Source organism: Nymphalis io, chromosome 18, assembly GCF_905147045.1.
Source record: "Nymphalis io chromosome 18, ilAglIoxx1.1, whole genome shotgun sequence".
Classification (NCBI taxonomy): domain Eukaryota; kingdom Metazoa; phylum Arthropoda; class Insecta; order Lepidoptera; family Nymphalidae; genus Nymphalis; species Nymphalis io.
In genome coordinates, this window is record NC_065905.1 from 5,274,460 (window position 1) to 5,301,458 (window position 26,999).

The following is a 26,999-nucleotide window of genomic DNA, read 5'->3' on the forward strand; positions in this document are numbered from 1 at the left end:
CCAATAGTCCCAGAGGTTTCGCATCACCCAACCGAGCGAGTGGCACTCAGCAAAGCTGGGATTTATATTATAAAATTGCTTTATCCAATGATACATCCTTGGATAAAGCAATGTTATTATCATATAAATAATTCGCTTTTCCTATTGGGAGTGATCAGGTTTTTGGCTTGTTTTTAAACCACCAACGCAAGTTTTCATAGTGAATACTATTGAGATTGCATTAGCGCTCAGAAATCAAATTAATTATTCTGAGAAATTAGAGTTCTTATCAAATTATTAAAATAAAATATATTGTAATCGTTTGGCATAACAAAAAAAATCGAATATAATTTTTAACAATACTTTTATTAAGTAACCATTGGTTTAATTAAGCAATAACGTATTTTAAAAGTTACAATTAAATAATAAAATTATATATATTTTTTAAAACTGAAAGAGAAATACTATAATTGTTGTGACGCCTCCAATAATCTGCAATGAAAAATATACAATATTAAAAGTTTCTTAGTTATCTATACCGTATATAAATATTGACTCTCCAACGATCTGTGAAATAGCCCTTCAAACTCGATGTAAGAGCAATAAAATATAAGTTTTGGTCGGACTTTATTGCCGCGCGGATCCATTTTGTATCCATCACGGATATTCCGACTAGTGTAAAGCTTTTTGAACATTTAAGTGGAGATACTGGAAGAATGAATCAACAGTACGTCGAAGAGAGTTTGGGATTTATTGTGATATCTTTAAGAGGACCAACGAACTTGACAGATACGGAGTTGACAACTTTAGTAGTAAGATCTGCGAACTGGGCTTTCGGATAGCATGACAAGCAAAACGTAGGCGCTTCCATAGTATGCGAGGAGCAATGAACCGACAGACTCGCACCGTGCTGGTGAATTACCGTGCAAAGGGCTAGTACGTGAAATACTTGGGCCTAACCCTGAATCGTAGATGGGGCTTCGAAGAAAACTTTGACCGCCTTGTTCGAGAAGACTACCTTTCGGTCTCATAGGCTGTCGGGCATCCACATAGTAGTAGTTTTGCATCCTTGGAAATCTGGCCGATATGGACGCGAGGGTCAATAAGCAGACGTGCTTAACGTTCGAGAAAGGTTACCATGAATAGCTTATCGGTATTGCCTAATCGTTAGAGACACGAGTGAGGATTTTTTCTACCTCAATTATGATGAAATCGACAGTTTCTAGTTCTTACATCTCTGTGAAGTAATCTCGCTCCTCACCTCATATTTATAATACTTTTATACACAAATTTATTAAAACAAGAAGAAAATAACGTCAGCATTTACCGTTGACATAAGAGGTCTTCCCATGTTGCATATCCCCATAGCTGAATATGATATATTGTTAAGCAGCAATTGTTTGAAAAAATCATCTATTTCATCTCTCACGGGGTCTACTTCAGAAGTCACGTAGCACATAATGCGACCCACCAAAAAGCGTGTATTGGAAACCTAAGTGTTAATAACCTCTTCATATGTTGTGTTACAATTTTTATGTTTACAATAATGTTGCTCAAATCACATCAATTTATGTTTAATTTAAAAAAATGTCATTGCTAATGTTTGAGCTTTTATTATTCTATTTTATTAGTAGATGACATAAAAGACGAGTTCATCATTTTGCTTTGCTTATTACTGTGACAATTGCTACACATGAACAAAACTTGATAAACTCGAAATATTTTTATTTCTGAACAAGTCCACGTGTTTATTTCATTTAGTAATTTTTTTAATAATAAATAAATTGACGATACCTCTCTTTCAGTCCGATAACATGGCTCCACGAATAATATTGTTTTAGTAATGTGATAGATAAACCAACTAGTCTGTAGTATTTTTAATAAGATATCTTTGGAAAAAGAGTCTGAAATTTTTTTTTATTTGAGAAATTACTGGAAACTGTTTCATCTTATTTTTATCACAAACATTTTCTTATATTTTAAATCCAAGAGTAAATTACCATTATCGTATAACGTGTGCAGGGCATTATGAACTGTAAGAACTAAATCTAAGCTTAAAATAGTGAGCTGTACAACTAAAACAAAATCTTCTGATCTGTTCACCTTTCTCAATACCTCGCTCGTTGAAACGAAACAATGTGTAATTTGACGTATTTTTTGTGCGAATATTGTCCTTTGCATAATTTTATAATCTGTAAAAGTATTGCTTATTATTATTATAAATATTTCAAGATAAATTAAGTCTAGTTCATCCGGTAATAGTATCTCGTTCATCCAATCCTATTATTTCTTCTTGTCTTAGTTAATTTAATAACAGTGATATTACGCAAAATAAATGGTGGTAGTAACCCCAATTGTAACAAACTCGTTTTTATACTTTTATTAAATTTTTGCACCTTGCTTTCTAAATATTTTATTAAATTATATTCACGGTAAGGTAAGAGTATTCTGAGTTTTGTGAAAAGTATATTAACCGACTACACACGGTTAAAAGTTTTGTGGCCAACAAAACGTATATATAGAGTATATATTAACAAAAAAAGGAACACAGAACATCAATTGCAAAATTAAAAAAATTCGTAAGGAACGTTTTTATGTTAAAATTATTATAGCAGACTCCTTAGATAATAAGTTATCATTATTGATAACACGCCTTGAGGCCCTGGGGCCTAGGGGAAAGAAACGATCGTCTCCAGGCCGCTTCATATGGAAATGATTGTACTGTAAATACAATTGTTGGAAAAAAAGGAAAAACCTCGCTGAGTATATTTCCCCGATTCCTCTCAGGTCTGAGGTGTTTCTTTCCGAATTACTAGTATTTTTTTAACAATCAATTGTAATGCTTCTAAATGGAAGCATTAAAAAAGATTTTTGACGTTTCGAATTCCCTTTTGTAACTACTTTGAAAATGTTATCGTTACTAAATATTTACTATACTTATACTATAATAAAATTAGTAAATTAATGACTAATTAAAAAACAACAATCTTACCTGGATATATTTGTTTTTTCATTCCAATCAGATCTATAGCTGCGTTTATAGATTTTATTGGTATTTTTAAGTGAGATGACTTCAAGAAATTTTCGGATCTCGTATGACGTATTTCGGCTGTTGTGTGAACAAAAAAATATTTGATTATGAAGATAGCAAATTTTTCATATCAGATGAAAGGCAACATTTAAAAAATATGGAGACAAAAGCTGGACTGTAAATGGACTGGACGTTATTATAGGTGTAGAACATTTATGTGCCTGTATCGTATTTGCTAATATGTTTTACAGCGTGTGCAGTGTGCAATTTGCTTGCGTCGAATTAAATTAAATCGAAATAAATCGATTTGCAATGATCACAAATAAATTTATCCTAAGTTTGGTTTTTTGTCTAGAAGATTTAATTTCGCAGATTGTTAACACCGGTTGTTATCACAATTTATACCTATAGTTTCAAGACTCTTAAAAAGTATCTAATGCTAATAGCGGTTCGTGATTCAACTGCAAATGCTTTTGTAAATACTAGAATGTTCTGTTGTATAAAGATTGTAGTGAGTAAAGATTTTTTTTTCTTTAAATTGCTATAGATTTTGTAGACCAAGAGGCTTACTGAATCGAGTCTTGTTTGTATAATCAAAGACTGAACGTAAATGTAGTTAAAAGCTGACAGTTTCTTCATATCAATAAGGATTTTTTCTTTTAAGCGTGTAAAAGCAATGTTTAAACACTACTAACATTTAAAATGAATCTGCATGAGCAATTCTTGAAGGCTTTTATTTATAATCTTATACGCAGATTTAATAGACATCGCAATTACAATAAACTGAAGTTCCATTAGGCATTGAACGGTACATGCTACGTAGACAAAATAATTGCGTACTATATTCCCTGAAATAAAAGAATACCAAATTTACTCTAACTTTGATTATGTCATCAGCCTATAGTATCGTTTATTTCATTCGCACCTTGAACTGAATTCCATATTTTATCTTTAATTTTAGCACTCGTATTGTTGAATCCGTAACTTATTTCTTATTATAATTAATATTTCATATCTTTTTTTTGGTTAGTTCTTTTTCATTTTTCATATATGGTAAGTCACAAATTAAACTAAATCATGGGTATGATTTGGTTTAATTTGTGACTTTATGCTTAGCAATCATAAAGAGCAGAATAAAATTTGAAATGAAAAATGATGAGCGATAATTTGTAGGAAAATTGTTTACATATTAAGTTTTTTAAAACATTAATAATCCATCCAATCAAATCTAACTTTTAATCATTGTTTTTGTTTTAATTACATTTCCAACATCTCTATTGCTGTACAATAACAATAACAGCTTGTTAATGTCCCACTGCTGGGCTAAAGCCTCCTATCCATTTTTGAGGAGAAGGTTTGGAGCTTATTCCACCACGCTGCTCCAGTGCGGGTTGGTGGAAAACACATGTGGCAGAATTTCGATGAAATTAGACACATGCAGTTTTCTTCACGATGTTTTCCTTCACCGAAAAGCACGAAATGAATTATAAATAGAAATTAAGCACATGAAAATTCAGAGGTGCTTGCCCGGGTTTGAACCCACGTTCATCGGTTAAGATTCACGCGTTCTTACCACTAGGCCATCTCGACTTATAACCACTAGGCCATCTCGGATTTATACTATTCCTGTACTTTTTGAAAAATAGATTTTTTGAAGGAAGTGCGCTAATAAAACAAAATATTACTTACATTGATTATAGAACCAAATATCCAAAATCCCGAGTATCCACATTGACAATATAGTAATTGATAAAACTCCATAGAGTTTCAATTTATTGAACTTGCAATCATATGTTGTACCGATTCTATTTTTTATCTATTTTTTACGAGAATAGAATAATTAAAAATAAATAATATAGCTTACAAAAAAACGATGTATGAAGACGACTAACGAAATACTATAGCTTGTGCATCATTATTTTTTATACAATTACTTACCTTTTGTAATTGATTAACACAGTACATAAAGTTCCTTATTCTGCTCACGCCATAAAACACACCGTAATTAATCAGTAGCATCACAGAACCAATGTTGCCAATCAGTAAAATAAAAGTAGTATTTTTTTTAGAATCAACATCAGAAGTAATAATGCTCTGTAGTTGTATAATAACACTATACATGTACGCACCATCTGCAAAATGTAATTTAAGGCTGTTTATTTGTTACCGTTGTCTCGTGTTTTTTTTTTAAATTCGTTAATTTAAAAGAACGCAATTTTATTATATGTGTTATCCATAAACGTTTGTATATTAATAAAAACTACTAACAAAATAAAGTGGAGCATAAAATTCCGTATGTCAGCAAGAAACGTGAGATATACATAATCGTGTGTGCGTTTGTTTTTGTGAATCGTATCGGAGCAATGCCAAAAAAACGGGAAATCTGCATCGTTGTTATGAACGAATCGTCTTCCATCACGTATCGCTCTCTCGTATCACCCATGTTGTGGAAAAATTACAACCGGCGACACTGTAACTTAAAGTAAAAGTGTAAGATTACCTGGTATTCTATTATAAGTATGAGGTTGATGCCCGGATGGGCGTAACCGATGTAAGCTACCGCTTGCTACTTACGGGATCAGCCAATACAATAATAATTTATTGTATTTATACTACGAGGATATGAGTAACGACAGATAATAAGATGTTTTAATTCAAAATTATAACCGTCAACCGTGAGCAAAACTAATTTTATCTATAATTATTAAGTATATAGGCAAAGACGAAATTGTTCAGTACCCTCTGTTTTTCAACCTATTGTTTTTATTTAATAAGCTATCAGCGAGATTTAGTATTATTAATAAAAATAAGAAAATTAATAATTAATAAAAAATTTGAAATAACAGTAGAAAAATAAATGTTCGAAACATGCAAATTTATTATGTTTGCATTGATTTTCTTCAAATAATTATGGTGGTTGGTTTGCAACCGCTTGACGAACACGTTCTTTTAGTATAATAAACCTTAAACTATATGAATTTTGCCGGCAATTTAGCCCATTCGTTAATTGAAATTATACAGAATATATAATAAATTAAAAACAATTAATTGGCACAGTCGTACGTTGTTATTACTGGAGACCGGGTTATATGTATTTGGATATTTAAATAAAGTTTTTTTAACCCGATATTTGCATATGTAGTCCATTTTTAGCGATTATTGCATATATAGTCTTAGGGCTAGTAAAAATGTATAGTTTCACTGTATTTACAATATTTTGCGGTATTTTTCACCAGCGTCGTTTCAATAATAAATATATATAATATAATAAATCTGTCAAAGAAACTCCGCATTGCAGGAGGCATTCTTGCGTAAACTTAAAATATTTTTCATACATGCGTTTCAATATGCATTAATGATACTGTCTACTGCTTTAATTTAAAACGTACATGAATAAAATTAAATAATACGTTTTTTAATTCCATTTCCAAATTAAAATGTTATTATAAATATAAAATACATACTTACGAATATATATTGCATATATTACGTTAAGCAAAGATGGACGCTTCGTGGAAAATAGAAAGAGTTATATCTAGCATTATTAGCCGTCACTTTAAACGTGATATCTGTACTTATATATCTTGAAATATAATGCAGTTGTAGTTGATTATATCAATAATTATAGCTTACGATGTTCATCAAAATTATTCTTTTAATTCGTTTTATATTTTGTAGTTATATTTCACAACAAAACAATATTGTAATGTACAGCGGGACAGGTAATTGTCGAAGCGATTTGGAACTTCACTTTAATATAAATAAAACAGCTTAGTACCTTTTTCCCCTTTGTTTGTTAAACGATTTCTTTTTCTTTCAGGTTTAGTGTTATAAATAAAAACAATAATGAAAATTAGAATAGCATATAAATATTCAAAACATTCATTATATATGTTTTCCTCTCAAAATTGATAATGGTAGAATTTCGAACACTGGACAAACACTATGTTGATTACGTGATAAATAGCATATACTCGTATATCATTTCCATAACCTTTTTCTAGTAGCCTCTTCTATAAACGAAATTGACAATCGCTAATGTGACTTTGTAGAGGCTCTCTGAATATTCAGCTTTCTTAAAAATGAATACTTGATTCGGATATGATTTACTTTTAAATTGTTTACTAAGACATTTTAAGGACGACTTTATGCACACGCCATCGTTATTTGTAATTATATATGTCTTATGGATTGTATCGGATGATTGATGATGCAAAAATACTTACGACTGTTTATCTAAATGTGTAGTTTAGTAGTAACTTTGCTCTAACTTTGCTTTTATTTCATTAAACTGTAACGGTAAAATATATTTTTTACAATATTTTTTTTGTTTTTCATTCCATTGTTCCTACACTTAATAGTTTTCGATCGCGTGTTCCTGGATTATGTTTGTTGTTAAATCGGTTCTGTTTAGCCGGGAAAGCGTCGGACAGAAAGTCAAGCAGGATTACTATCGCATTTATAAATATATAGATATAGATGCAAATGTTGAGATAACAGTAACAAGTATATGTCGTTATGTATCTAAAGAATTATATATAGTAATAGTAGTTTGAATTTAAAACTATAAGCATGCAAAGGTACTTAATTTCTCAATTACAATTGATTATATATTAATTGTAACACATGTACATGTCATCTATTTCTCATACCTATACGTAAATTATTTTGTGACTGTTATTTATTTGACGTTTTACAAACAAATAATTTTTGATAGAGTAAAAAAGAGTAACTAATGTTAGTGTCAATATACTCAAAGCGAACATAAATCGCATATGAGTGAATATGATCATACATAGGCAGAACGTTATATGCTTTTATTGATAATTAGCAGCCATGAATTCTTCTCACCACCAATCTCTCGGGGTTTCCCGAACCTTTTGTTTAAATCATTTAAAATAGTTTTTATTGAAATCAAAATAATATTAAATGAGCAGGCCTGTAGCATATTAGCACCTTAAATCGACATGTTTCAGAGCTTAATTGTAAAAATAACCGCAAGAGATTCTGTAATTACTTTTTTTCCTTAAACGAAATATTTGTCATACATAGTCCTAGCTTTATATAAAAAAAATCAACGAATTCCTTGGTATTTCATGGATATTCTGTATTGTCTTTATTTTTTTAACATAATTACCTCATCATCATCATCATCATATTCAGCCCACATTAATCCACTGCTGGACGTAGGCCTCCTCACAGGCGCGCCAGTTCTCCCGGTCCTGTGCTAGTCGCATCCATTGAGCACCCGCCATCTTCCTAAAATCGTCTGACCATCGGGCGGGTGGTCTGCCCACTGGCCTTTTTGCTTCTCTAGGCCACCACTCCATATAGGCCATTACCTCACTCACAATAATTGAATCACATTGCAGAATCATATTTCGGAAATTGAGGGCTCTTTTTGTCGTACATATTTACTATTTAAGTCGTCCAATTTCATATTTCAAGTACAAAATCCAATAAGTTTCATTCATTCATTTTTGTAGTCATCTTTTAAACCTTTTGATTTTCTTGTGGCTGGACGCCTTTTATTGAAACAAGCTAGTTGAGTAGCTAATTTCTATGTAAATTGTGCAATCGTTGGACAGGCAAAGACAACTGAAACAATAAATTTTTCTTTTTTATAACTTTCATAATAGTTTAACTAAGGAAGAATAAGCTGTATTAAGTTATAGCGTTTCATTTTTAACAGGATGTTTAATCGTCCCGTTAAAAAGTCAACTGATAAAGAAAAACTACAATTGTTGTGACGCTGCTAATAATCTGGAAAATAAATAAATATATATATAATATATTATTAAAAGTTAGGATAGATAGAAGATTATTGCAATTCATTAAAATAGCACTATTCAAAATTATGAAAGTTAGACTAATTGGGCTATTTTCTGGTCTAAGACAACTACACACTCGACCCTGCTCCAGTTGCTTCATATAAAACTTGCTCAAGGCACTTTGGTTTGGGAATTTTAAGAAGGTGAATTTTAGGTTTATTTAGGGGATTATCTCTTGACCCACTATCAGTATCGGGTCTTTTTTTGTTTTACTATATAAAATAGTACAGTGGATCAATTCTACTAACAAATTGTCACTTCACTATTCTTTATTTTAATTATCGACTATTGCCATAAAAGTTAACAACGTACATACGTAACATAATGTTTGATTTTGAAATAACGGTATATGTTAACTTTTAAATATTAAATATTCATATTAAGATTTGCCATCCCATCGGATGATGAGGGTGAGAGAATAGAGGGTGCACCTCTGTTTGCCCACACGCTTGTCGAACGTGTCTGAGATAAGAAAGGCTCACACAGACTCTAATTTATTCCATAGCTTAATCTATAATATTTTTTATTGACTTTACAATGTTTTCAAGTAGTCGCACATTCCCAACATTTTGAAAACACCATGCATTCTAATGCAATATCTCAATGATATTCTGCAAATACGCCAAGCGAAGTTGGATGATTCATGCAAAATATAAAAAAGTTATTGCGTTTAACATAATGCCACTTTAGGGGTTATATCTGTACTCATTTATCTCGACATGTAAGTTGTATTTGATTATTGATAATTATACATTGTTTAATGTTAATTTTTAATTTAAAAACAATATAATGTATTCAATTTCCAAATCAAAAGTCAGCTTGCATTAGCATAAGCACCCGATTTTCATGTGTGTCTTTAATATTTCTTAGTACACACAGAAATATTATTTAGTAGACACTTCATATTTCTAGTCTTTATACATACGACATCATTATTTGTACTACTTATAGAACATCCATATGTATAATAGAAATTAATTATCTTAATATAATACTTGCAAAATTAGCAGGCTGAAGTGGCAGTGGGCTGGCCACGTATGTCGTAGGACCGAGGGCCGTTGGAGCAGACGAGTCCTAGAGTGGAGACCGCGGATCAGCAAACGCAGCGTAGGCCACCCTCCAGCCAGGTGGACCGATGACCTTAAGAAGGTGGCGGGCACTAACTGGATGCGGAAGGCGGAGGACAAGGAGCTTTGGCGCACCTTGGGAGAGGCCTATGTTCAGCAGTGGACAATGATTGGCTGTTGATAATAATATAATACTAGTTTGCCCTGTCTGCTTTAATAAAACTATTTTGTTTATTCATTTTATATTTTAACTAGCTGACTTATTTTGTACTTGAGCAGATGAATATTTAACTTCAACTATTACATATAAATGTGTTCGATTTAATAGAAAAGTAACAAGTTTATTGTCTAATTTCTCTATAAATTGTGCAATCGTTGAAATTATTTTTAATCATAAATGGAATAGTAAACTTACGTATTTATTTTAATAATAGGCACACTAAGGAAGAATAAACTGAATTAAGTAATAGTAACAAAAACATCCGATTAAATACTTATGTTGCTTATATTATACATTATTATACATTTTACTGCTGATAAAGAAAAACTAGTACTAGTACTTTAAATTCCATAAGTTACACTGAACCGGTAAAAACTTTTTACTGTACTTTATTTTTCAACGTTCTGACTTTAAGCCTTAAGACATGCCTTTATGAGAGAGAAATAATAATATATATCTTTGTTTTCAAGGTATCCTGGTAATAATGACAGTATTGTGTTAAGTGCAGTGATTTAGCCGAGCAGAAAACATAGGAAACGAATAATGATTTTTGTACTCAAGTCTATGAGTTTCTAGTTTGTAAATATTTGCAATTATTGGACAAGAAAATATAATTGAAACAATAAACGTAAGAAATATTTATTAAAATAATAGTTACATTAAGTAAAAATATAAATTGAATTAAGAAACAGCTTTTAAACATCCGATTCTTTGCTAAAGATACATTACTTCAGAGCTGATAAAGAAAAACTATAATTGTTGTGATGCTGCCAATAATCTGCAAAAAAGTAAACTGCAATAGAAAGATAAGATAATATGACACATTTCTTTTTTTAATTTAAAATAGGTGGACGGGCTGATAAATGGGCCACCTGATGGTAGATCATCACCGTCCATAGATATTGGTGCTGTAAGAAATATTAGCCACTCTTTCACCTTTCACTCCACTCACGGAACACGAAATGGAATTTCAGAGGTGCTTGCCCGGGTTTGAACCCACGATCATCGGTCGAGATTCAATAAATATAACCAAGATATAATAAAAAGTACTTTGTTCCATCTCTTTCTTGTTTACGTACACAACTTTGACAAGGTTTTGAGAACTAATATTTTCTATTTAAACCAGCGGATTCGCCTCAAATGATACATTTTATAAACTTATTCAGAAAAGTAGTGAACCACCCACCTCGTAAATCCACGTCGTTGACTTAAATGCAATCTTAAGACTGAATGATACAGTATAAGATGTCTAAGCTTTATTAACAAAGCGTCAAACCAATAGAACACTTTTAACCTTATTTATTTTAAAAAATGTAGTCGAATATAACCCTAAAAATATCGTAAGTATATATGGTCTACAAAACCTGGAAATCGATTCCGTCGAATCTTTTTATTAAGAGATGACTTAAGCGAAAGTATTTTTTTTTTTTATATTAATACAAACGGACGTCACAAACGTACACTCATTTAAAAAAGGTACCAAGCCACTTACCGTGGATATAAGATGTCTACTTATGTTGCATATTCCTTTAGCTGAATAAGATACGTTGTTAAGTATTAATTGTTTACAAAAATCATCTATTTCATCTCGCAAAGGGTCAGCATCTGAGGTCACGTAGCACATAATGCTACTTACCAAAAAGCGTGTGCTAGAAACCTAAATATATAATATATCCTTAAAGTAGATAAAGGTTTAATTTAAAAATTAATTTTTATTTGATTATTTTATTTTCAAGAGAAATAAAATATTTAAATTAAGTCTTAAGATTATTAAAAACTAAAGCTTATTTATTTAACAATAACTAAAATATAAACATAATAATACATATAACATTAAATAAGTAATTAGGCTACATATTATTTAATTTAAGTATTATTATTGTTAATACAGCTTCAATGTATTGTAATAAATTAAATCATGTTGAAACATATCAATGTGATTTTAACAGTATAAGGACAACCTGCAGCCATTTATAAAAATATATTAATTTATAATGTATTTGTTTTCATAATGATTTTTCTATAACGATCTGTGTTTTTTATGCATTGAGCTATGAAACATGGCTTGAATTATTATTTAATTATTAAAAAAATCGTCATACCTTTTCTTTTGTTCGATAACATGGCTCCACGAGCAACAATATTCTCATGATATGATACACAAACCACATTATCTCTAGTATATATTTTAAGGTAGCCTTGAAAGATTTATCTGAAAAAGAATTTTTGTTGACATTTTTCTGAAAATAATTTCTTCTACTTTGTAGAATCAAATAAAGTTACCATTATCGTGTAACATTTGTAGCAAATTATAAATAGTATAGGATAAATCGCTGGTAAAAATAGCCAGCATTAGAAGTAAAGCGAGACTCTCTGAACTGATCAGATTTCTCAAAACTTCGCACGTTGAGACGAAGGAATGGGTAACTTGGCGAATTATTTGTGCTTTCTTTATCCTCTGCATTATTTGAATGTCTGCAAAAGAGTTTTCTATTACATGATATGTAGTTACTAGAACTCATTAAACTGTATATCATGTATTACTACACTAAGTGTTGAAAAAGTGATGTTTTAAACAATTGTTAAAGGACCTGCAATATTTCTATATATATATATATATATATATATATATATATATATATATATATATAGTTATATATATATATATATATATATATATATATATATATATATATAACTAACTATACTATATATATATATATATATATAGTTTAATTTGTTGTCTCCATAGACGTGTTGTCCGTGTCTTTATTGTATCTACTTATCGTATCGTATATATTTTCTTCAGCATCACATCAAAAATTTTGGACCACCGCGTCGTCAATGTCGTTAAAACTAGTTTTAAAATTAAATAAAACTTATAAATTTCTCGTATATAACATATTACCTGGGTATAATTGATCAGTCATTCCAACTACATCTATAGCTGGATTTATAGATTTTACTGGTATCTGTAGGTCATAAGTTCTCGTATGATGAGTTTCGGCTTTTGTATGAAAATAGATATTGTATATTGTATCATTAAAACAATTGTTCATATACGAGGCAAGATCAAAAGTCCCAAAGAATGATGGAGAAAAAGATGGAGAATGGGATGTAGTTATACTAAACTGGTATCATCGTTATAGGACCAAAATTTTACCTTCCAAATTTAAGACATGATTTGGAAGGCAGTATATATAGTTTTAATCGTTTATAATATCTAACAATTATTAAGTTTATTTATTTCTATGAACTGATTGATTGACTTATCTAACTTGTTTTTTTTTATATTACATATCTCCTTTATCCATTTGATTTAAAATATTTTCAATATTGCCATATTTAGAAGCATAATTTACTTACATTCAAAACGTATCTTCATCAGGTTTTCTAGAAGGGTTTTATTTATAACTTCAAACGCAGAGTTGATAGAAATCACAACGGCAATAAACTGAAATTCTATCAGGATCGCATAAAATGATATGACAAATGTTACGTAATAACGTATGTTGTCCCCTGAAAAGGCAAAATTATTAATAAAAAACAAATTACTATATTATTACAATACCATTCCTATCTATCACATATGGTTCTGTAATAAATATATATAGATATTTGTATACTGAATAAGTAATAAAATAATTAAAACTTCACTTTACTTACATTCATTATAGAGCCAAAATTCCAAACTTCCGATTGTGCACAACAGCCCAAGAAATATGAAAATTAATAAATAAATTCGCCAAGTTTTGATATTACATTCATTATCGCTACCGTACCTTTTTTTAATCTATTAAATGGATAATCAAATTAATTAATAAATGACTTGTTGTTTATTTACTTAATGAGATGAGATTGTATTCGGTCAAAAATTACAAAATAATGCTAAAGTTCAGGGTCCGAGAAAAGGCCAATCGACGTAGACCTCCTCAGCTCCGACATCGGTTGTTTTAAACATAAGGATGGATGTGTGAAGTTGGGCATTAATTTTACTCTCTACGCGCTAGTGGGGTAGCTAGGTTAGCGCTGAGTCACAATCGGAACTTGGCACAAGAGGGGGAGTAGAAAGTGTAGTGGTATGTGAAAACCACCTCGCAGCCTTTCTAAGTCTTGTCATTCCAGGAGTTTTAGTAGGTAACAATTCCACATAAGCTGGTTCTCTACAGGAACGTACCAGAAGTTGTCCTCGACGCGAATATAAAAAATATAGTAATTGATGCACCTTACTTGGGGCCGGTTAAAAGAAATTAAGCGTTTTACTATTTTGCTACATATATTGAAGCAGAGACCTACCTTTTGTATTTGATCAATACAGTACATAAAATTTCTCACTCTGCTCACACCACAAAACACACCACGGTTAACCAGTAGCATTGTCGTACAAGCGATGCACATCCAAAATTCGAGATGTAGAAATTTTTGGTAATAGTTACCAGTATTAATAATTTTAGTAAGACAATCAATAAATAACATAATGTCTGAAAAGCATAATTCTTGCATTATTTTATTTATTTATTCACACTTATACATAATATATGTATGCTATGCAAACTATAGCATACATGTGGCAAGAATAGTGGCAAGTATTTCCCCGTTGGGGCTCAACGGGGAAATACTATGAAAAATCAAGATATAGAATAATTTAAAAACAAAGAGATTTTAATTTACACAACAGGCAAATTTAACTATAATATATTTTATTAGATGCATTGGTACAAATTACTAACTGCAGATGGCGATCCAAAGAATTCCACATCTCAGAAACAAACGTGAGATGTACATAATCGTATGTTTGGGTGTTTTCGTTAATCGTACAGGAGCAATACCAACAAAACGGGACACCTGCATTATCATTATGAACAGTTTGTCTCCCACTATATATCGCTCCTTCATATGAGCCATAGTCTCAAAAAATTGTAATGTTTTAATTTAGGTTTATGTTATCTGTGAAAAAAATCCTGGCCTTAATAGAATGAAAATAAAAACGTACGTCTTAACATGCACCAGTGAAACTATCTTATATTCCAAACGAAGGACTAAAGATAAACAAATATTAGATTTACATATTCGATGCGATTTACTAATAGGTTTGCTGTGATGCATTACAAAAAGTTCTTGATTCATTTTCATTTATTTCTATGACAACACTATTGCACTTAACTAGTTATAACCACTTTAATTTAACTTCCATAGTTTTGATTACAGTTTAGCGGATATTGAAAACTTTTTACGAGAATCGATACTGAATGTCATAAATTATTCAAGATCTCGACCATTGATATCGCGTCAATTCGATGTCAAAATTGTTTATTTGTCTTTACTTCTCTTGTGCTTGGAATACGCTATAAGATATACGGTTTGCTTAAAAGTGACATCGAGTGAGCCTTTTTTTGCGTCTCAAATAAACACTTTCTTTTTTATTCGTATATACTACTGCGTCTTAAATTTTATATAAATTTTAATTTTTTTTTATTTTGTTAATTATTTTCTTATAATCTATCTCAAAATATAAAACAAAAAAAAAAGATTTACATTTAAAAATATATTCTGAAAAGATTATTATCAATTATACGTCAAGCAAAGTAAGATGCTTCATACAAATTGAATAGTGTTAGTATTCATTTTGACGTGGTATCTGTACTCGTATATCTTGAAATATAATGCATTTGTATATGATTATATCGATAATTATAAATAATGACAATCACGATTCTGTTCGTACATTTATAATGTGTAGTAAAATAAAGCAATCTTATGTACATAAGATTGCTTAAACATTAACGGCCTCACTCAAAAAGTTGTTTGTTAAACATCGATTTGTCACTTTCTATCATTATTGATTTGACATTCGAGAGAAGAAGACACAGTATTGTTATTAGAAAGGCCGTATTTATTCAGGTTGTTTACTAAGAAATATTAAGGCTAAAGCTTATATTACTTATGTCATAATATGCCTATCTTATTTATTGTATCATATGATTAATGATGTACCAAAATAATGTATAACAAACTCTACTTTACAAATTACATAATTATCATATATATTTAATTTATATATATGAATATAGGCAGCTAGGCAATTTTTTATAATAATGTCCTCCTGACCGATTTCGGCCACGCCAGCCAATCTCAAGAGAGATTAGCCAACTGCGCAGGACATATTATAGTAAACAAGTGTGTGCACAAACACAGATGCACTCCCTCACCGGAAAGAGTTTAGGCGCAGGGCTAACGGCTTTACGTGCTCTGCGAGGCACGGGAGTGTACACACTTCCAAATACTAGACTCTGGGCTGCTCTACTGAGAATTTTCGACGGAAAACCCCAATAACTATTTTATTGGCCCGACTTGGGATTTGAATCCAGGACCTCCGGGTCAGCAGTCAAGACTAACTTGTAATATACACAATACTTGTAGATTTTGCTTACTTAAAATTAATTAACCTAAATGGGTACTTCACGGTTTCCGTTTCACATTAATAGAATCTACTGGCTCATAAAATTACTATCTTAGTTCTTTAAGAAAGAGAATAATGCAAAATTAATTCAAATAGAGAATTCTTATCAATAAACATAGCTAAACTGAATAGGGGCCCCGTATATATTTTCTTTCTCAATTTGTATAAAATAGTAAATTAACTTTTATCATGAATGGAGACAGAGTTTTATTATATTTATTAAATAATCGATAGCCATGATAAGACAAACTAATAAACCGCCAATTCTCTACTCCACTCTATATGTTAGATTTTTAGTCTATAGTTAGTTGATAAGCCTTCGTTAAGCCATGGCCGCCACAACCTAAATCAGTCAGAATCAAAAGCCCTTTTAACAATATATATATATATTAAATATGGCCGTCAGTAGATATTTTATTTAGCTGACAAATGTGAAATATCGAAATTGATCTTTATTAAAGGATCTTAAAAAAAAGAAAAGTAATAAATAAACAAAACCAAATTTTGTTAGAAACGAAAATATTTTTTTATCTAATTATTAAAACCTATAAAGTATTCCTCAATAAGCAAGCCGTACTTGCTTGCTTGCTTCATGCCGTTTGCCGTTACGACATACGAGATGGACTTACCCCCGAAGAGCGATTCTTAATTATATCTTAATTGTATCTTTGTGAAGTATAATAATTAGTATAAATTAATAATAATAATACATATTAATTATACACTCCCGTGCTACAGAAAGTATATACTGTCGTTGCGAAGCGCCTAAACTCTCTTCTTGTTTCGGTTTTCCGATTGGATAATGAAAATAAGCGTCTACAGAGAGCACTATAAAGTCGCCTGCGCAGTCTTCTTTCAATTGAAAATGTAAAGTCGGAAGAATATCATCATCTTAATTATATAATCTACATGTTAATATTTAACCTTATTTATAAACGTTTTTTAGCTTGATTAATTAAGCAATGCATGTCGTCATTTGAATGTCAAATTAATAATGAGAGAAAGGGACAAAAACTGATCAACAAGTTTATATGTAAGGCCATTTTGAATTTGTTTAAGTAATATAATGTGACAAGCCGACAGGTACATCGGATGTCACTCGTTTCAAGTTTACATCCGGTAGATACAGCAGCGTTTCATGTCAGCACTGCAGATAACATGTTTGAAAATGTTATGAAATGTGTTTCCTCATTATGATAAAATTCTTAAATTATTTGGAAATTTAAATAATTAATACTGATGTCATTATTATTCTGCAACTAGCACTTGTGCCTACTAGTATCTACAAAAAAATGTTTTATAAATTTACAAAACATACATTAAAACTAAATTATATTAATTGCATTTCAAATATATTTAATATTAATGAACAAAACTATTTAATTAAAATATATTTTATTAATAAAGTTATTTGAGATATTGTTATTTCGTAGATTTATTGATTTGGAATTTCTTTTAAAGAATATTTAAATGTAAGCAAATTATAATTACATTCTATAAGTTTTTTTTTAATGACATTTAAAATAGTTATTAGTTTTTAAAACCTTGTTATTTATGTACAGATATTTTTATAAAATACAAAACTAAAATAATAAAATTATTAAAAGTTATATATTACATATATAATTTTTTTCTCCTAAAATAAAAATGAAATTTAAAACTAAATAATATGTATTATGTTAAAACCTGAACAAATGCCGGTAGTTATTCCGGTATTAATCTACCGGAAAAAATTAGGAAATAAATAAAACCGATCTTGTCTATCAAAATACTAAAACACATAAAAAACAAACTTCAAGGCACTCTTTATCAGAGTACATATATCGTATATCCTTTATCAGAAAGGTGTAATGAACTTTAGACGGTTAACACAAATTTATATAAATGGAGCAACCTTTTTTTTTCACACATACTCGTGACTCCTGGTCGCCTGGTTCATTGAAGTCACCTAAAAGTTTTAATTATATTTTTGTTAATTAATTATTATTAATAATATCTGTAGAAGATGGCACTTAGTTATTTACTATTAAATTTAATATTAATTACTGGTTACAACGGCCTTCCGGTAGAAGATGATTCCTTGGTTATCGTTATCGATGAAACTGAAAACAGTATAGACGACGGTGACGTAATTGATCTCACTGGGTTAGAACCAAATGCTTTTGGATACCCTAAGAACGAAAGTGGTAAGAAAGTCGTTATAAATGTTTTGTAATTGTGTACTGTTTCAGGAGCTTTATTAAAAAAATATGACTGTGGAGTTTGATACAAAATAAAAAGTATAAAATTGCGCAGTCTAAGCCATTATTAAGCTGACATATTGGTGAAGCCTCTTACTCTGTACCTATACAGATTGTATCTAATATAGATGCATGGATCTAATGATGCTGGATCTCTTGTAGGAACTAATTAGTTGCAATTTAAAAAAAAATGTAATATTTATTGTATTGTTATGTAATATGAGCTTCTTGTCTGTTACCCTTGTTTGAATCCACAATCCAAATGCTTGATGATTCAAAAGTATAGTTTATATGCATTTGATTTTATTGATCGTACGCTCAACTATGTAACTTTTAATAAATATGTTAATTTCATATAGTATAATCAATTTTATTTATAATGCAATTAACCAACCTAGGATTTGTATTAACTCCGATTAGAGTTATTTTTATGTCGTGCAGTTGCCATATATTATTATTTTTTGAAGGTGAAGCCGTCGCGAATTGGACGGAGTCATCTCTAATGAATCCTGAAGAAATGGGAAAGTATGCGGAGGGGGACATATTGATTCCCCAATATACAAGAAATGGTGTTCGCGATCGGGCGTTATTGTGGGAGAATGGAATTATTCCCTATACTATTGAAAAACATTTCAGTACGTTTTAATGAATATAATAATTTATACAAAAGAGTTAATTTGTAGAGCGAAAATGGTATGGTGGACTATTGCTGACAGTGACATCCGGGGTTTAAATTCGGGCAAGCTTTGATATATTTGATATATTTTTGTGTGTCTGTGTTCATCTGTTGCTCCGCGGTGAAGGACATCGTTCGTGCTGTGTGAACCGGCTAAGATAAGATTTATTATATGTAATTTAAGGTAGACAACAACTTTTTCTTATAGCTTTTTTGTTGATAAGACCATTTCGATTATTCTTTTTCAATTTAATTTAAAAATGATTTGATTTTATTGGTTGTTAAGTAACTTTTTCCGAGATAATTTTGAAGTAGGTTTTTTGAAAAAAATTTTTTTTCTTGTAATTTTATAATCTTTAAGCTCTATTTTTGACAAATATTTTGTCACTATTATTGTTTATAGACCAGGAGCAACGTGATACAATAATGAGAGCTATCGCGGACTATCACAGACTGACATGTCTCCGCTTCGTCCCTTACAAAGGTCAAAGTGATTACATCGCAATCAAGAGTGCGAACACTGGCTGCTGGTCTAGTGTTGGACGACTTGGTAAGATTTTATTTTATTCAACAGAATGACATTTGTATTTCACCCCTTAATATAAATCGTTAAAAAATAAAACAATTATATACGGTATATTGTAGAAATTTCTACCAGTTCAATAAGTACGAAACGGAAATGTGGTGAGAGCGAAAAATATGTTTTCATGATATCTCGACACGCAGAATAATGGACTTATCACTCGGTCTTTCGGATTATATTCATGTATTTTTAGAAACATGTATGTTAACTGTATATATATTGGAATGTAACGCATTTTTAAGTAGCAGCATAATTTGTCGCCCCGGGCACACTATAATATCCACCTCTTATATTTAAGGCAAATATGTATTATATTATTAATTAACTTTTTCAATTATTATTAGTAACTATAACTACAACTGTAACTAACCAATACAGAGTTTTAGAATACTTGTGTGATGATACTTAGGTAGATTGTACTAATTTATTTAGAAAAGTAAAATAAAAAAATAACAAAAAATGGATACTGATTATCAAAAGGCTCTCACGTCCATTCAAGACCTGCCGCCTCTGGCACGTGTTTCCTTGGCCAAAGATAGATACGCCATTGCATATGCATGTTCGACAAAAAATTATGACATTGAACATCGAACTAATTTCATGAGACACTTAATATATAATAAGCAATTAATTTTATTATAGGTAATGGTTTTAATTTAAGCTGCTTGTTTTATAAAAAGCAATTCATTTTTCAATATTTTTTTATCAAAATCAGGATATTATAACAAAAGTCTAATGCGAATCTGAAAGTATAGACGATCAAAAGCATTTTATCCATTAGCTAAAATATTTTTATCTTATAAATTTCCAGGTGGTCGTCAAGAGGTGAATTTGCAGGCACCAGGCTGTTTGTCAAAAAAAGGGACGGTTTTACATGAACTGTTACATGCTGTGGGATTCTTTCACGAGCAGAGTCGACCGGAAAGAGATAATTTTGTGAAAATTAATTATAATAACATAAAAACTGGTACCTTTTTTTACAATATTAATTTCAATTTCTTTTTTGTATATCAGTTACATTACTTTAGCAATTTAAGTTATCTTATAATCCATTGATATTCAGTCTTTTCATGTAAGGTTAAGAGCGCACTTGATTTAAAATAATTTTGTTTCAGGTGCCGAAAATAATTTTAAAAAAGCCGATCCGAAACGTTCAAGTGACTACGGTATATCCTATGATTACAACAGTGTAATGCACTATTCTGAATATGCTTTTTCAAAAAATTCCCAAAAAACAATTGAACCTAAGGTACGTAAAACAACGATAAATTACTTCGAATAAACGTTGAAAGGAAATTTTCGCACTATGGTCATATAATGCGGACGAATCAATATTATATTACAAGAGTGTTAGGTTAGTGTTAGGTATGGGGCTAGATAAGTCTAGACGACAGACTTTATCAAACGGTTTATATAAGATACGACATTAGCAAGAAAGGGGCAATTGGAGATATATATATTTATAGTGACATGTGGGTAGGAAGAGTGATAAATGGAACACAAACACAGAGTGCCGGCTTAATAAAGTGAAGATATGCTTTTTACAGATCAGTGGAGTAACGCTCGGCCAAAGAGAAGGCTTGAGCAGAGGAGACGTTAAAAAAATAAACAACATGTACAATTGTAAAAAGGAGTACGTACAAAAATAACTATATGTAAAGTAAAAATTGATGGTTTTTAATTGTTTAAAATTTATATTTTCGTGTAGGTAAATAATAAATACAGTACAGTACAGTAACAGCCTGTAAATGTCCCACTGCTGGGCTAAGGCCTCCTCTCCCTTTTTGAGGAGAAGGTTTGGAGCTTATTCCACCACGCTGCTCCAGTGCGGGTTGGTGGAATACACATGTGGCAGAATTTCGATGAAATTAGACACATACAGGTTTCCTCACGATGTTTTCCTTCACCGAAAAGCACGAGATGAATTATAAACAGAAATTAAGCACATGTAAATTCAGAGGTACTTACCACTGGGCCATCTCGACTTATAATAATAAATATCCATACTTAAATAATTCAATAAAAGAGTTGTAATACGCATATTGGCCGTATTTGCTGCTGTTTGGAGTAACGCTACAGATATTGAATCTGATTGAATTTTAGAAAAAAAATAATACTTAACCAAATTCTTAACTTGTTCTTTATATACATTTAAATCTTACATTAAATAACGTATATAGATTGTTTTTTTAAAATAATATATAAATGACATCTGTTCAATTTAGTATTCGTTGATTTCCATATAGGATATAAAATATCAATTTTATATAATTCGTTTCGTAATTTTATTTGATAAAAAAAACTATAGTTTCATATGGATTCTTCTTAGCAGAATCTACATTATTAACCGGTTTATATTAAGTTAGCTTTATATTAATTTAATCCTGTAACATTATGATCCAAAAGGGCTTATGTAGCTTATCGAGTTATAAAAGGTATATTTTCAGTTATACAGTACAGTAACAGCCTGTTAATGTCCCACAGTTGGGCTAAGGCCTCCTCTTCCTTTTGAGGAGAAGGTTTAGGGGCTTATTCCACCAAGCTGCTTCAATACGGGTTGGTAGAATACACATGTGGCATAATTTCAATGAAATTAGACACATGCAGATTTTCTCACGATGTTTTTCTTTACCATCAGGCACGAGGTAAATTCAATTTATAAACACAAATTAAGCACATAAAAATTCAGTGGGTTTGAACCCACGATCATCGGTTAAGATTCACGTGTTCTAACTCCATCTCGGATTTCATTTATGAAAATTTTAATTAAATTAATTAACCACTGCCTTTTTAAATTTTCAGGGAACCACAAACTGGATGGGTGGGATCGATATGGCAAAGTTTATTCGGGGATAAATCGAAAACATTACCTTGAGGAAATTATTATATTCGTTGCTTCGCTTACAGTGTTAAATTATGCATTTATAATTATTGACATATGTATATATGCCTAAAATGAACAATTAAAAAATATAAAAAATGATAATATATTGTTTTATTTTTATTAAACTTTTTATATTATTTAAAAAATGTATTTGAAAATTACTTTACTAAATCCATCTTTCGTTTATCCGTTTTCCTATTCTGTAATTTAAATTTCGACTTTTTGTATACAAGTTAATAGCTAAGTTTAGTTATAATATAACGTTATGTGTTAGCATCATATCAGTTTGGTTTCGTTTTGTATAAATTTAAAATAAAAGTAGGATTGGAATTGAATCAGGAAGTATCGTAATTGTTATAGGTTAGTAGAAGTGTCCACCAGGACAGAAAAAGAGAAATCGTTAACTAATGTTTATAAGTAAGGCCGTAGAAGTTTAAAGTATGTAATAGGGAAGGTAGGTAGTTAAACAAAAAATGTAAAACGTCTGTAGCTTATACATTTGCAAACAGATATTTATTTGTTCTATATAAATCGGTACATTTTTTCAAGCAAATTTTATGCCACTAATATAAATATCTTGCTTAAAATAAAAATGCTCAGTGTCCATTAACTCAAAGCTGGGTCAACTTGAAGTATAATTTGGTTTGCTGGTTTATTTTAAGTTGTGTCATATTTGTCTATCGCCGTTTCTAAAATGCATTTCAAGTATTGATACGATCGTTCGCACTTACAACTTTCGGCTGAAACAAAATAATAAACTGCATCAGCTGTTTTCCATATGGTAGTAAAAAGGGGTTTAGTGGAGTTAAAATTGTTTATCTTACGCGAGAGGAATGGAATGTTAGTGATATCTTTTACGACGGAAAGTATTAACACAAATAATATACTAAAATTGTAGCAGGTATAACTTGTGCATGGGTAGTTACTACATCCAATTGCTAAGAAGTAAATTGAAGGTTAATTATTTATTACAAAATTTTCTCTTGTTCACATTTATGGTACAGTCTCATTTGTGAGTTTCATTTATCTCCTTTTGTAATAAAAATATAAAAAGTATGTACATGTTTTATGTTTACGTATTTTTCTACAATACTTACATCTCTCTGAACATGGCGTCGCCATTTCGACAATCTCTTCCTGAGGGATATCTCTGATTTGTTGAAACAATTCAGCAGTGCGAGTCACGTTAAACTGACTGTCTTCCATTGTTATTTCAGATTTATCCAATACGCAACGTACGAAGCACTAAAAATTTCACTTCATATAATATAATTATAACAAGAACCTGTTTATTCTTATGTTACATTTAATGTTACTTTTAATAAGAACCATAGAAGATGATTTTTTTACTAATTAAGTAAATAGCCGAATTTAAATTTTTCGAATATTAAGCCAATACTGTTAACGATTTAGTTTGGTTTTTGGTTGAAAAGGAGATATTTCAACCAAAATGTCAAATCAAATATTTTTCGTCAAGATCTTATGATGAGATCAATGACTAATACTAATGAAATATTTTTTTACAATTTAAAAATTATTGTATATAAAAGTAGAAAAATACCTTCGGTGTCCTGTCCGTTTCGTCTGGGAAACTGCCGCTCTTGTTGAAAGTATCTAAATATGCTGTAATAATAAAATGAGCTCAATGAAATTTCAAAATATTGTGTTTTGACACCACTCCACTGCTACTCGGTGGATATCCTGGTGAAAAGGGCACCTTAAAAAGATACGCACAAGACACCTTAAAAAGATACTTACGCATTTCAATACGAAATGTATCATTACAATCTAACATAATCCCCATCAGGTCCACGTCACTGTTCCTAGCCTCGTCTTCCATCGTTATAGCAGTTGTTGTCAAAACATCGGTATTCATCTTATTTTCGATTTTTTTCTCGCATTTTGTATTTGAAAACGTCATTAGCGTTAACGTTATGATTAGAATGGCTTTCATCTCATCATACGGAAGGTAACTCATAGCATGTATTGCAAATATAGTGCTTTTTATATGGTTTTATTTTGTTACAGATATGCAAAGCATTTTTATATTATTTGAGTTTTTTTTAATTTATATTATAATTATTCTTTTTGTGATATGTCATGGATTTACCTCAATAATCTTACTTGAGGTTCATAGTTATCTGTTTTTATGTTTGAGTTTAATTTTTTTGTTTATGAACCGATTTTATAATTATTTTTGCATTGGGTTCAGTTTGAAACTTTCATTGGTATTGAACATTTTTAAGTTGTCATTTGAAACGTACATTTAGGCAATTTTTTGTGGTGCGCTTTTATTTATTTTTTTAATTAAGCGAATATAATCTCAATATAAATACATAGGTTATATTCGGGAAATTAGGATTTATCTGTAGCGTGATCGAAGTCAAAATCTTAAAAAATTAAGGTGTAAAACTGGTTTATTACTTTATCAATTTTGTTTGCATGTAACATTATATTACGAGAAAATCAAATATTTAAAGTGAAAATGTTTGTAAGCTCTGCGGCGTTTAATATAATTTTTTATATAATTCAGCGTTTAATGTGAATGCTAGGTAATATAATGACGCTTTGACTATTAAAGGAATTAAGAACATTAATGGTACTCAATTAAAACAAATCGTATGTACTTATATAGAATCATGGATGGTTAATTTGTTATTTCAGTATCATTTTCCGATTAAGTCCTTTTAATATTACACAGAAGCCATTTTTTTTCATGACCAACAATGATTTCCAATGTAATTTGAATAATAATTATCATAATAATATTAACCGAGCATTTGCAATGAACTGCACGTAAGAGACGACATTTCGTTGATTACGGTAATAATGATATCGGTATAATTTCTAGAAAAATCAACAATATCACGAACTTGTATCAATAATTAGACTGCATAGTAACCGCAGTGTATTTTGAAAGAGCAAATCTCGCGTCTCACTCGGAAAACAGGCTTACGTTGAGATTATATTATAATACCTGTGTTTTTCGTTATAATTTTATTATTGTATATATATACATTCTCTGATTTTTCACGATCGTAGTCTGCGGTGAATTTTAAGTTTATTCTTACGGCATCTATAGATCGCGTCTTAATGAAATTATATTATAAAAAGTAAAATAAAAGTTATAATCTGCAAATATATATACTCATAAAGGATAGGACATCTATCCTATCCGTTATGATGACAAGGTTTGGAGCTAAATCCACCACGCTTCTCTGATGTGTGATATATGTGGTAGATAACTGCCACATTTAGGTTTCCTCGCGACGTTTTCCTTCACCGCCGAGCACAAAATTAATTAATTATAAACACAAATTAAGCACATGGAAATACATTAGTGCTTGCCCAGGTTTTAACTCAGAATTATCGGTTAAGAATTTAAGATTCATGTCTTCTAACCACTGAGCCATCATGGCTCATATATAATTTAAAAAAACAATACCTATTAAATATTATTCGATATATGTTTATCTTTCTCTGCCGATACTGTGTACTCAATTTGATGAAACTCGCGACAGCTTATATGAAAATTTTGAGAATACAATTAGAAATACAATTATTCATACGGCGGATTTGGTAGAATTTAGCATATTTTTTCTATGTTACAAAAATACCATACTACTTGAATGGATTTTATTAATAATGTCTCAAAAATTTCTGATACGACTTAGATAAGCAGCATTGGTATCATCAACATCTGACATCCTTGCCAGATGATTATCAAAAACTAAAGATTGTTGTATATGTTCTTCATCTCTTTTTCATTAGACAAATTTGGATTAATTAAGCGAATTAGTTTCTATCATTCACACCCATTTTAATCCTTGAAGCATTAAAGAAATATTCTCAAAATATACCTTCTCTTGTTAAGACAGAGACTACATGAGTAGGATGACAAGTGGGCTAATGAGTCTCCAGCTCGTACCAGTTCCTCTATAAGAACTATCAACCAGTAAATAAATTCTTATTACCAATGATTTGTCAATTTACGACAATTATTATATACCTGTACGTTATTACATGGG

The 26,999-nt window shown here is 30.4% G+C and overlaps 4 protein-coding genes across 4 annotated transcripts; 1 reads left to right on the top strand and 3 right to left on the bottom strand.

Annotated features, from left to right (window-relative positions):
• Window positions 1-423: 423 nt before the first annotated feature.
• LOC126775668 (uncharacterized) lies at window positions 424-3,778 on the bottom strand. Its single transcript, XM_050497732.1, has 6 exons — window positions 3,706-3,778; window positions 2,972-3,088; window positions 1,980-2,171; window positions 1,774-1,883; window positions 1,307-1,471; window positions 424-471 (listed from the first exon to the last, which is right to left on the bottom strand). The coding sequence occupies exons 1-6, from the start codon at window positions 3,776-3,778 to the stop codon at window positions 424-426; spliced, it is 705 nt and encodes a 234-aa protein (XP_050353689.1).
• A 7,052-nt stretch (window positions 3,779-10,830) lies between these two features.
• LOC126775669 (gustatory receptor for sugar taste 43a-like) lies at window positions 10,831-12,299 on the bottom strand. The gene is made up of 3 exons (XM_050497733.1): window positions 12,231-12,299; window positions 11,621-11,785; window positions 10,831-10,906 (listed from the first exon to the last, which is right to left on the bottom strand). Exons 1-3 carry the CDS (start codon window positions 12,297-12,299, stop codon window positions 10,859-10,861), a joined length of 282 nt encoding a protein of 93 aa, XP_050353690.1. The 3' UTR covers window positions 10,831-10,858.
• A 6,294-nt stretch (window positions 12,300-18,593) lies between these two features.
• Window positions 18,594-23,038, top strand: LOC126775670 (zinc metalloproteinase nas-13-like). Its single transcript, XM_050497734.1, has 7 exons — window positions 18,594-18,774; window positions 19,296-19,463; window positions 19,908-20,054; window positions 20,899-21,054; window positions 21,203-21,336; window positions 21,635-21,720; window positions 22,890-23,038. The coding sequence occupies exons 1-7, from the start codon at window positions 18,594-18,596 to the stop codon at window positions 22,960-22,962; spliced, it is 945 nt and encodes a 314-aa protein (XP_050353691.1). The 3' UTR covers window positions 22,963-23,038.
• Window positions 23,039-23,538: 500 nt separating this feature from the next.
• LOC126775510 (general odorant-binding protein 84a) lies at window positions 23,539-24,930 on the bottom strand. The gene is made up of 4 exons (XM_050497492.1): window positions 24,730-24,930; window positions 24,533-24,594; window positions 24,069-24,216; window positions 23,539-23,711 (listed from the first exon to the last, which is right to left on the bottom strand). The coding sequence occupies exons 1-4, from the start codon at window positions 24,923-24,925 to the stop codon at window positions 23,629-23,631; spliced, it is 489 nt and encodes a 162-aa protein (XP_050353449.1). The 5' UTR covers window positions 24,926-24,930; the 3' UTR covers window positions 23,539-23,628.
• Between the last annotated feature and the right edge of the window lie 2,069 nt (window positions 24,931-26,999).

Bases quoted from the DNA above. Each gene is read 5' to 3' on its own strand.
- LOC126775668 (XM_050497732.1), bottom strand. From the start codon at position 3,778: ATGTCTATTAAATCTGCGTATAAGATTATAAATAAAAGCCTTCAAGAA. The intron at 3,089-3,705 runs GTTAGTAGTGTT...TTCACACAACAG, and splicing joins CATGCAGATTCATTTTAAAT to CCGAAATACGTCATACGAGA. The intron at 2,172-2,971 runs GTAAGATTGTTG...ATACTTTTACAG, and splicing joins GAAAAAACAAATATATCCAG to ATTATAAAATTATGCAAAGG.
- LOC126775510 (XM_050497492.1), bottom strand. From the start codon at position 24,925: ATGAAAGCCATTCTAATCATAACGTTAACGCTAATGACGTTTTCAAAT. The intron at 24,595-24,729 runs GTAAGTATCTTT...TTATTATTACAG, and splicing joins TACATTTCGTATTGAAATGC to CATATTTAGATACTTTCAAC. The intron at 24,217-24,532 runs GTATTTTTCTAC...TGAAATTTTTAG, and splicing joins AAACGGACAGGACACCGAAG to TGCTTCGTACGTTGCGTATT.
- LOC126775669 (XM_050497733.1), bottom strand. From the start codon at position 12,299: ATGTGGTTTGTGTATCATATCATGAGAATATTGTTGCTCGTGGAGCCA. The intron at 11,786-12,230 runs GTATGACGATTT...TTATATATTTAG, and splicing joins GTTATCGAACAAAAGAAAAG to GTTTCTAGCACACGCTTTTT. The intron at 10,907-11,620 runs GTAAGTGGCTTG...ACTTTTTTGCAG, and splicing joins GTAGACATCTTATATCCACG to ATTATTGGCAGCATCACAAC.
- LOC126775670 (XM_050497734.1), top strand. From the start codon at position 18,594: ATGGCACTTAGTTATTTACTATTAAATTTAATATTAATTACTGGTTAC. The intron at 20,055-20,898 runs GTAAGATTTTAT...ATAAATTTCCAG, and splicing joins GTCTAGTGTTGGACGACTTG to GTGGTCGTCAAGAGGTGAAT. The intron at 21,337-21,634 runs GTACGTAAAACA...TGCTTTTTACAG, and splicing joins AAAAAACAATTGAACCTAAG to ATCAGTGGAGTAACGCTCGG.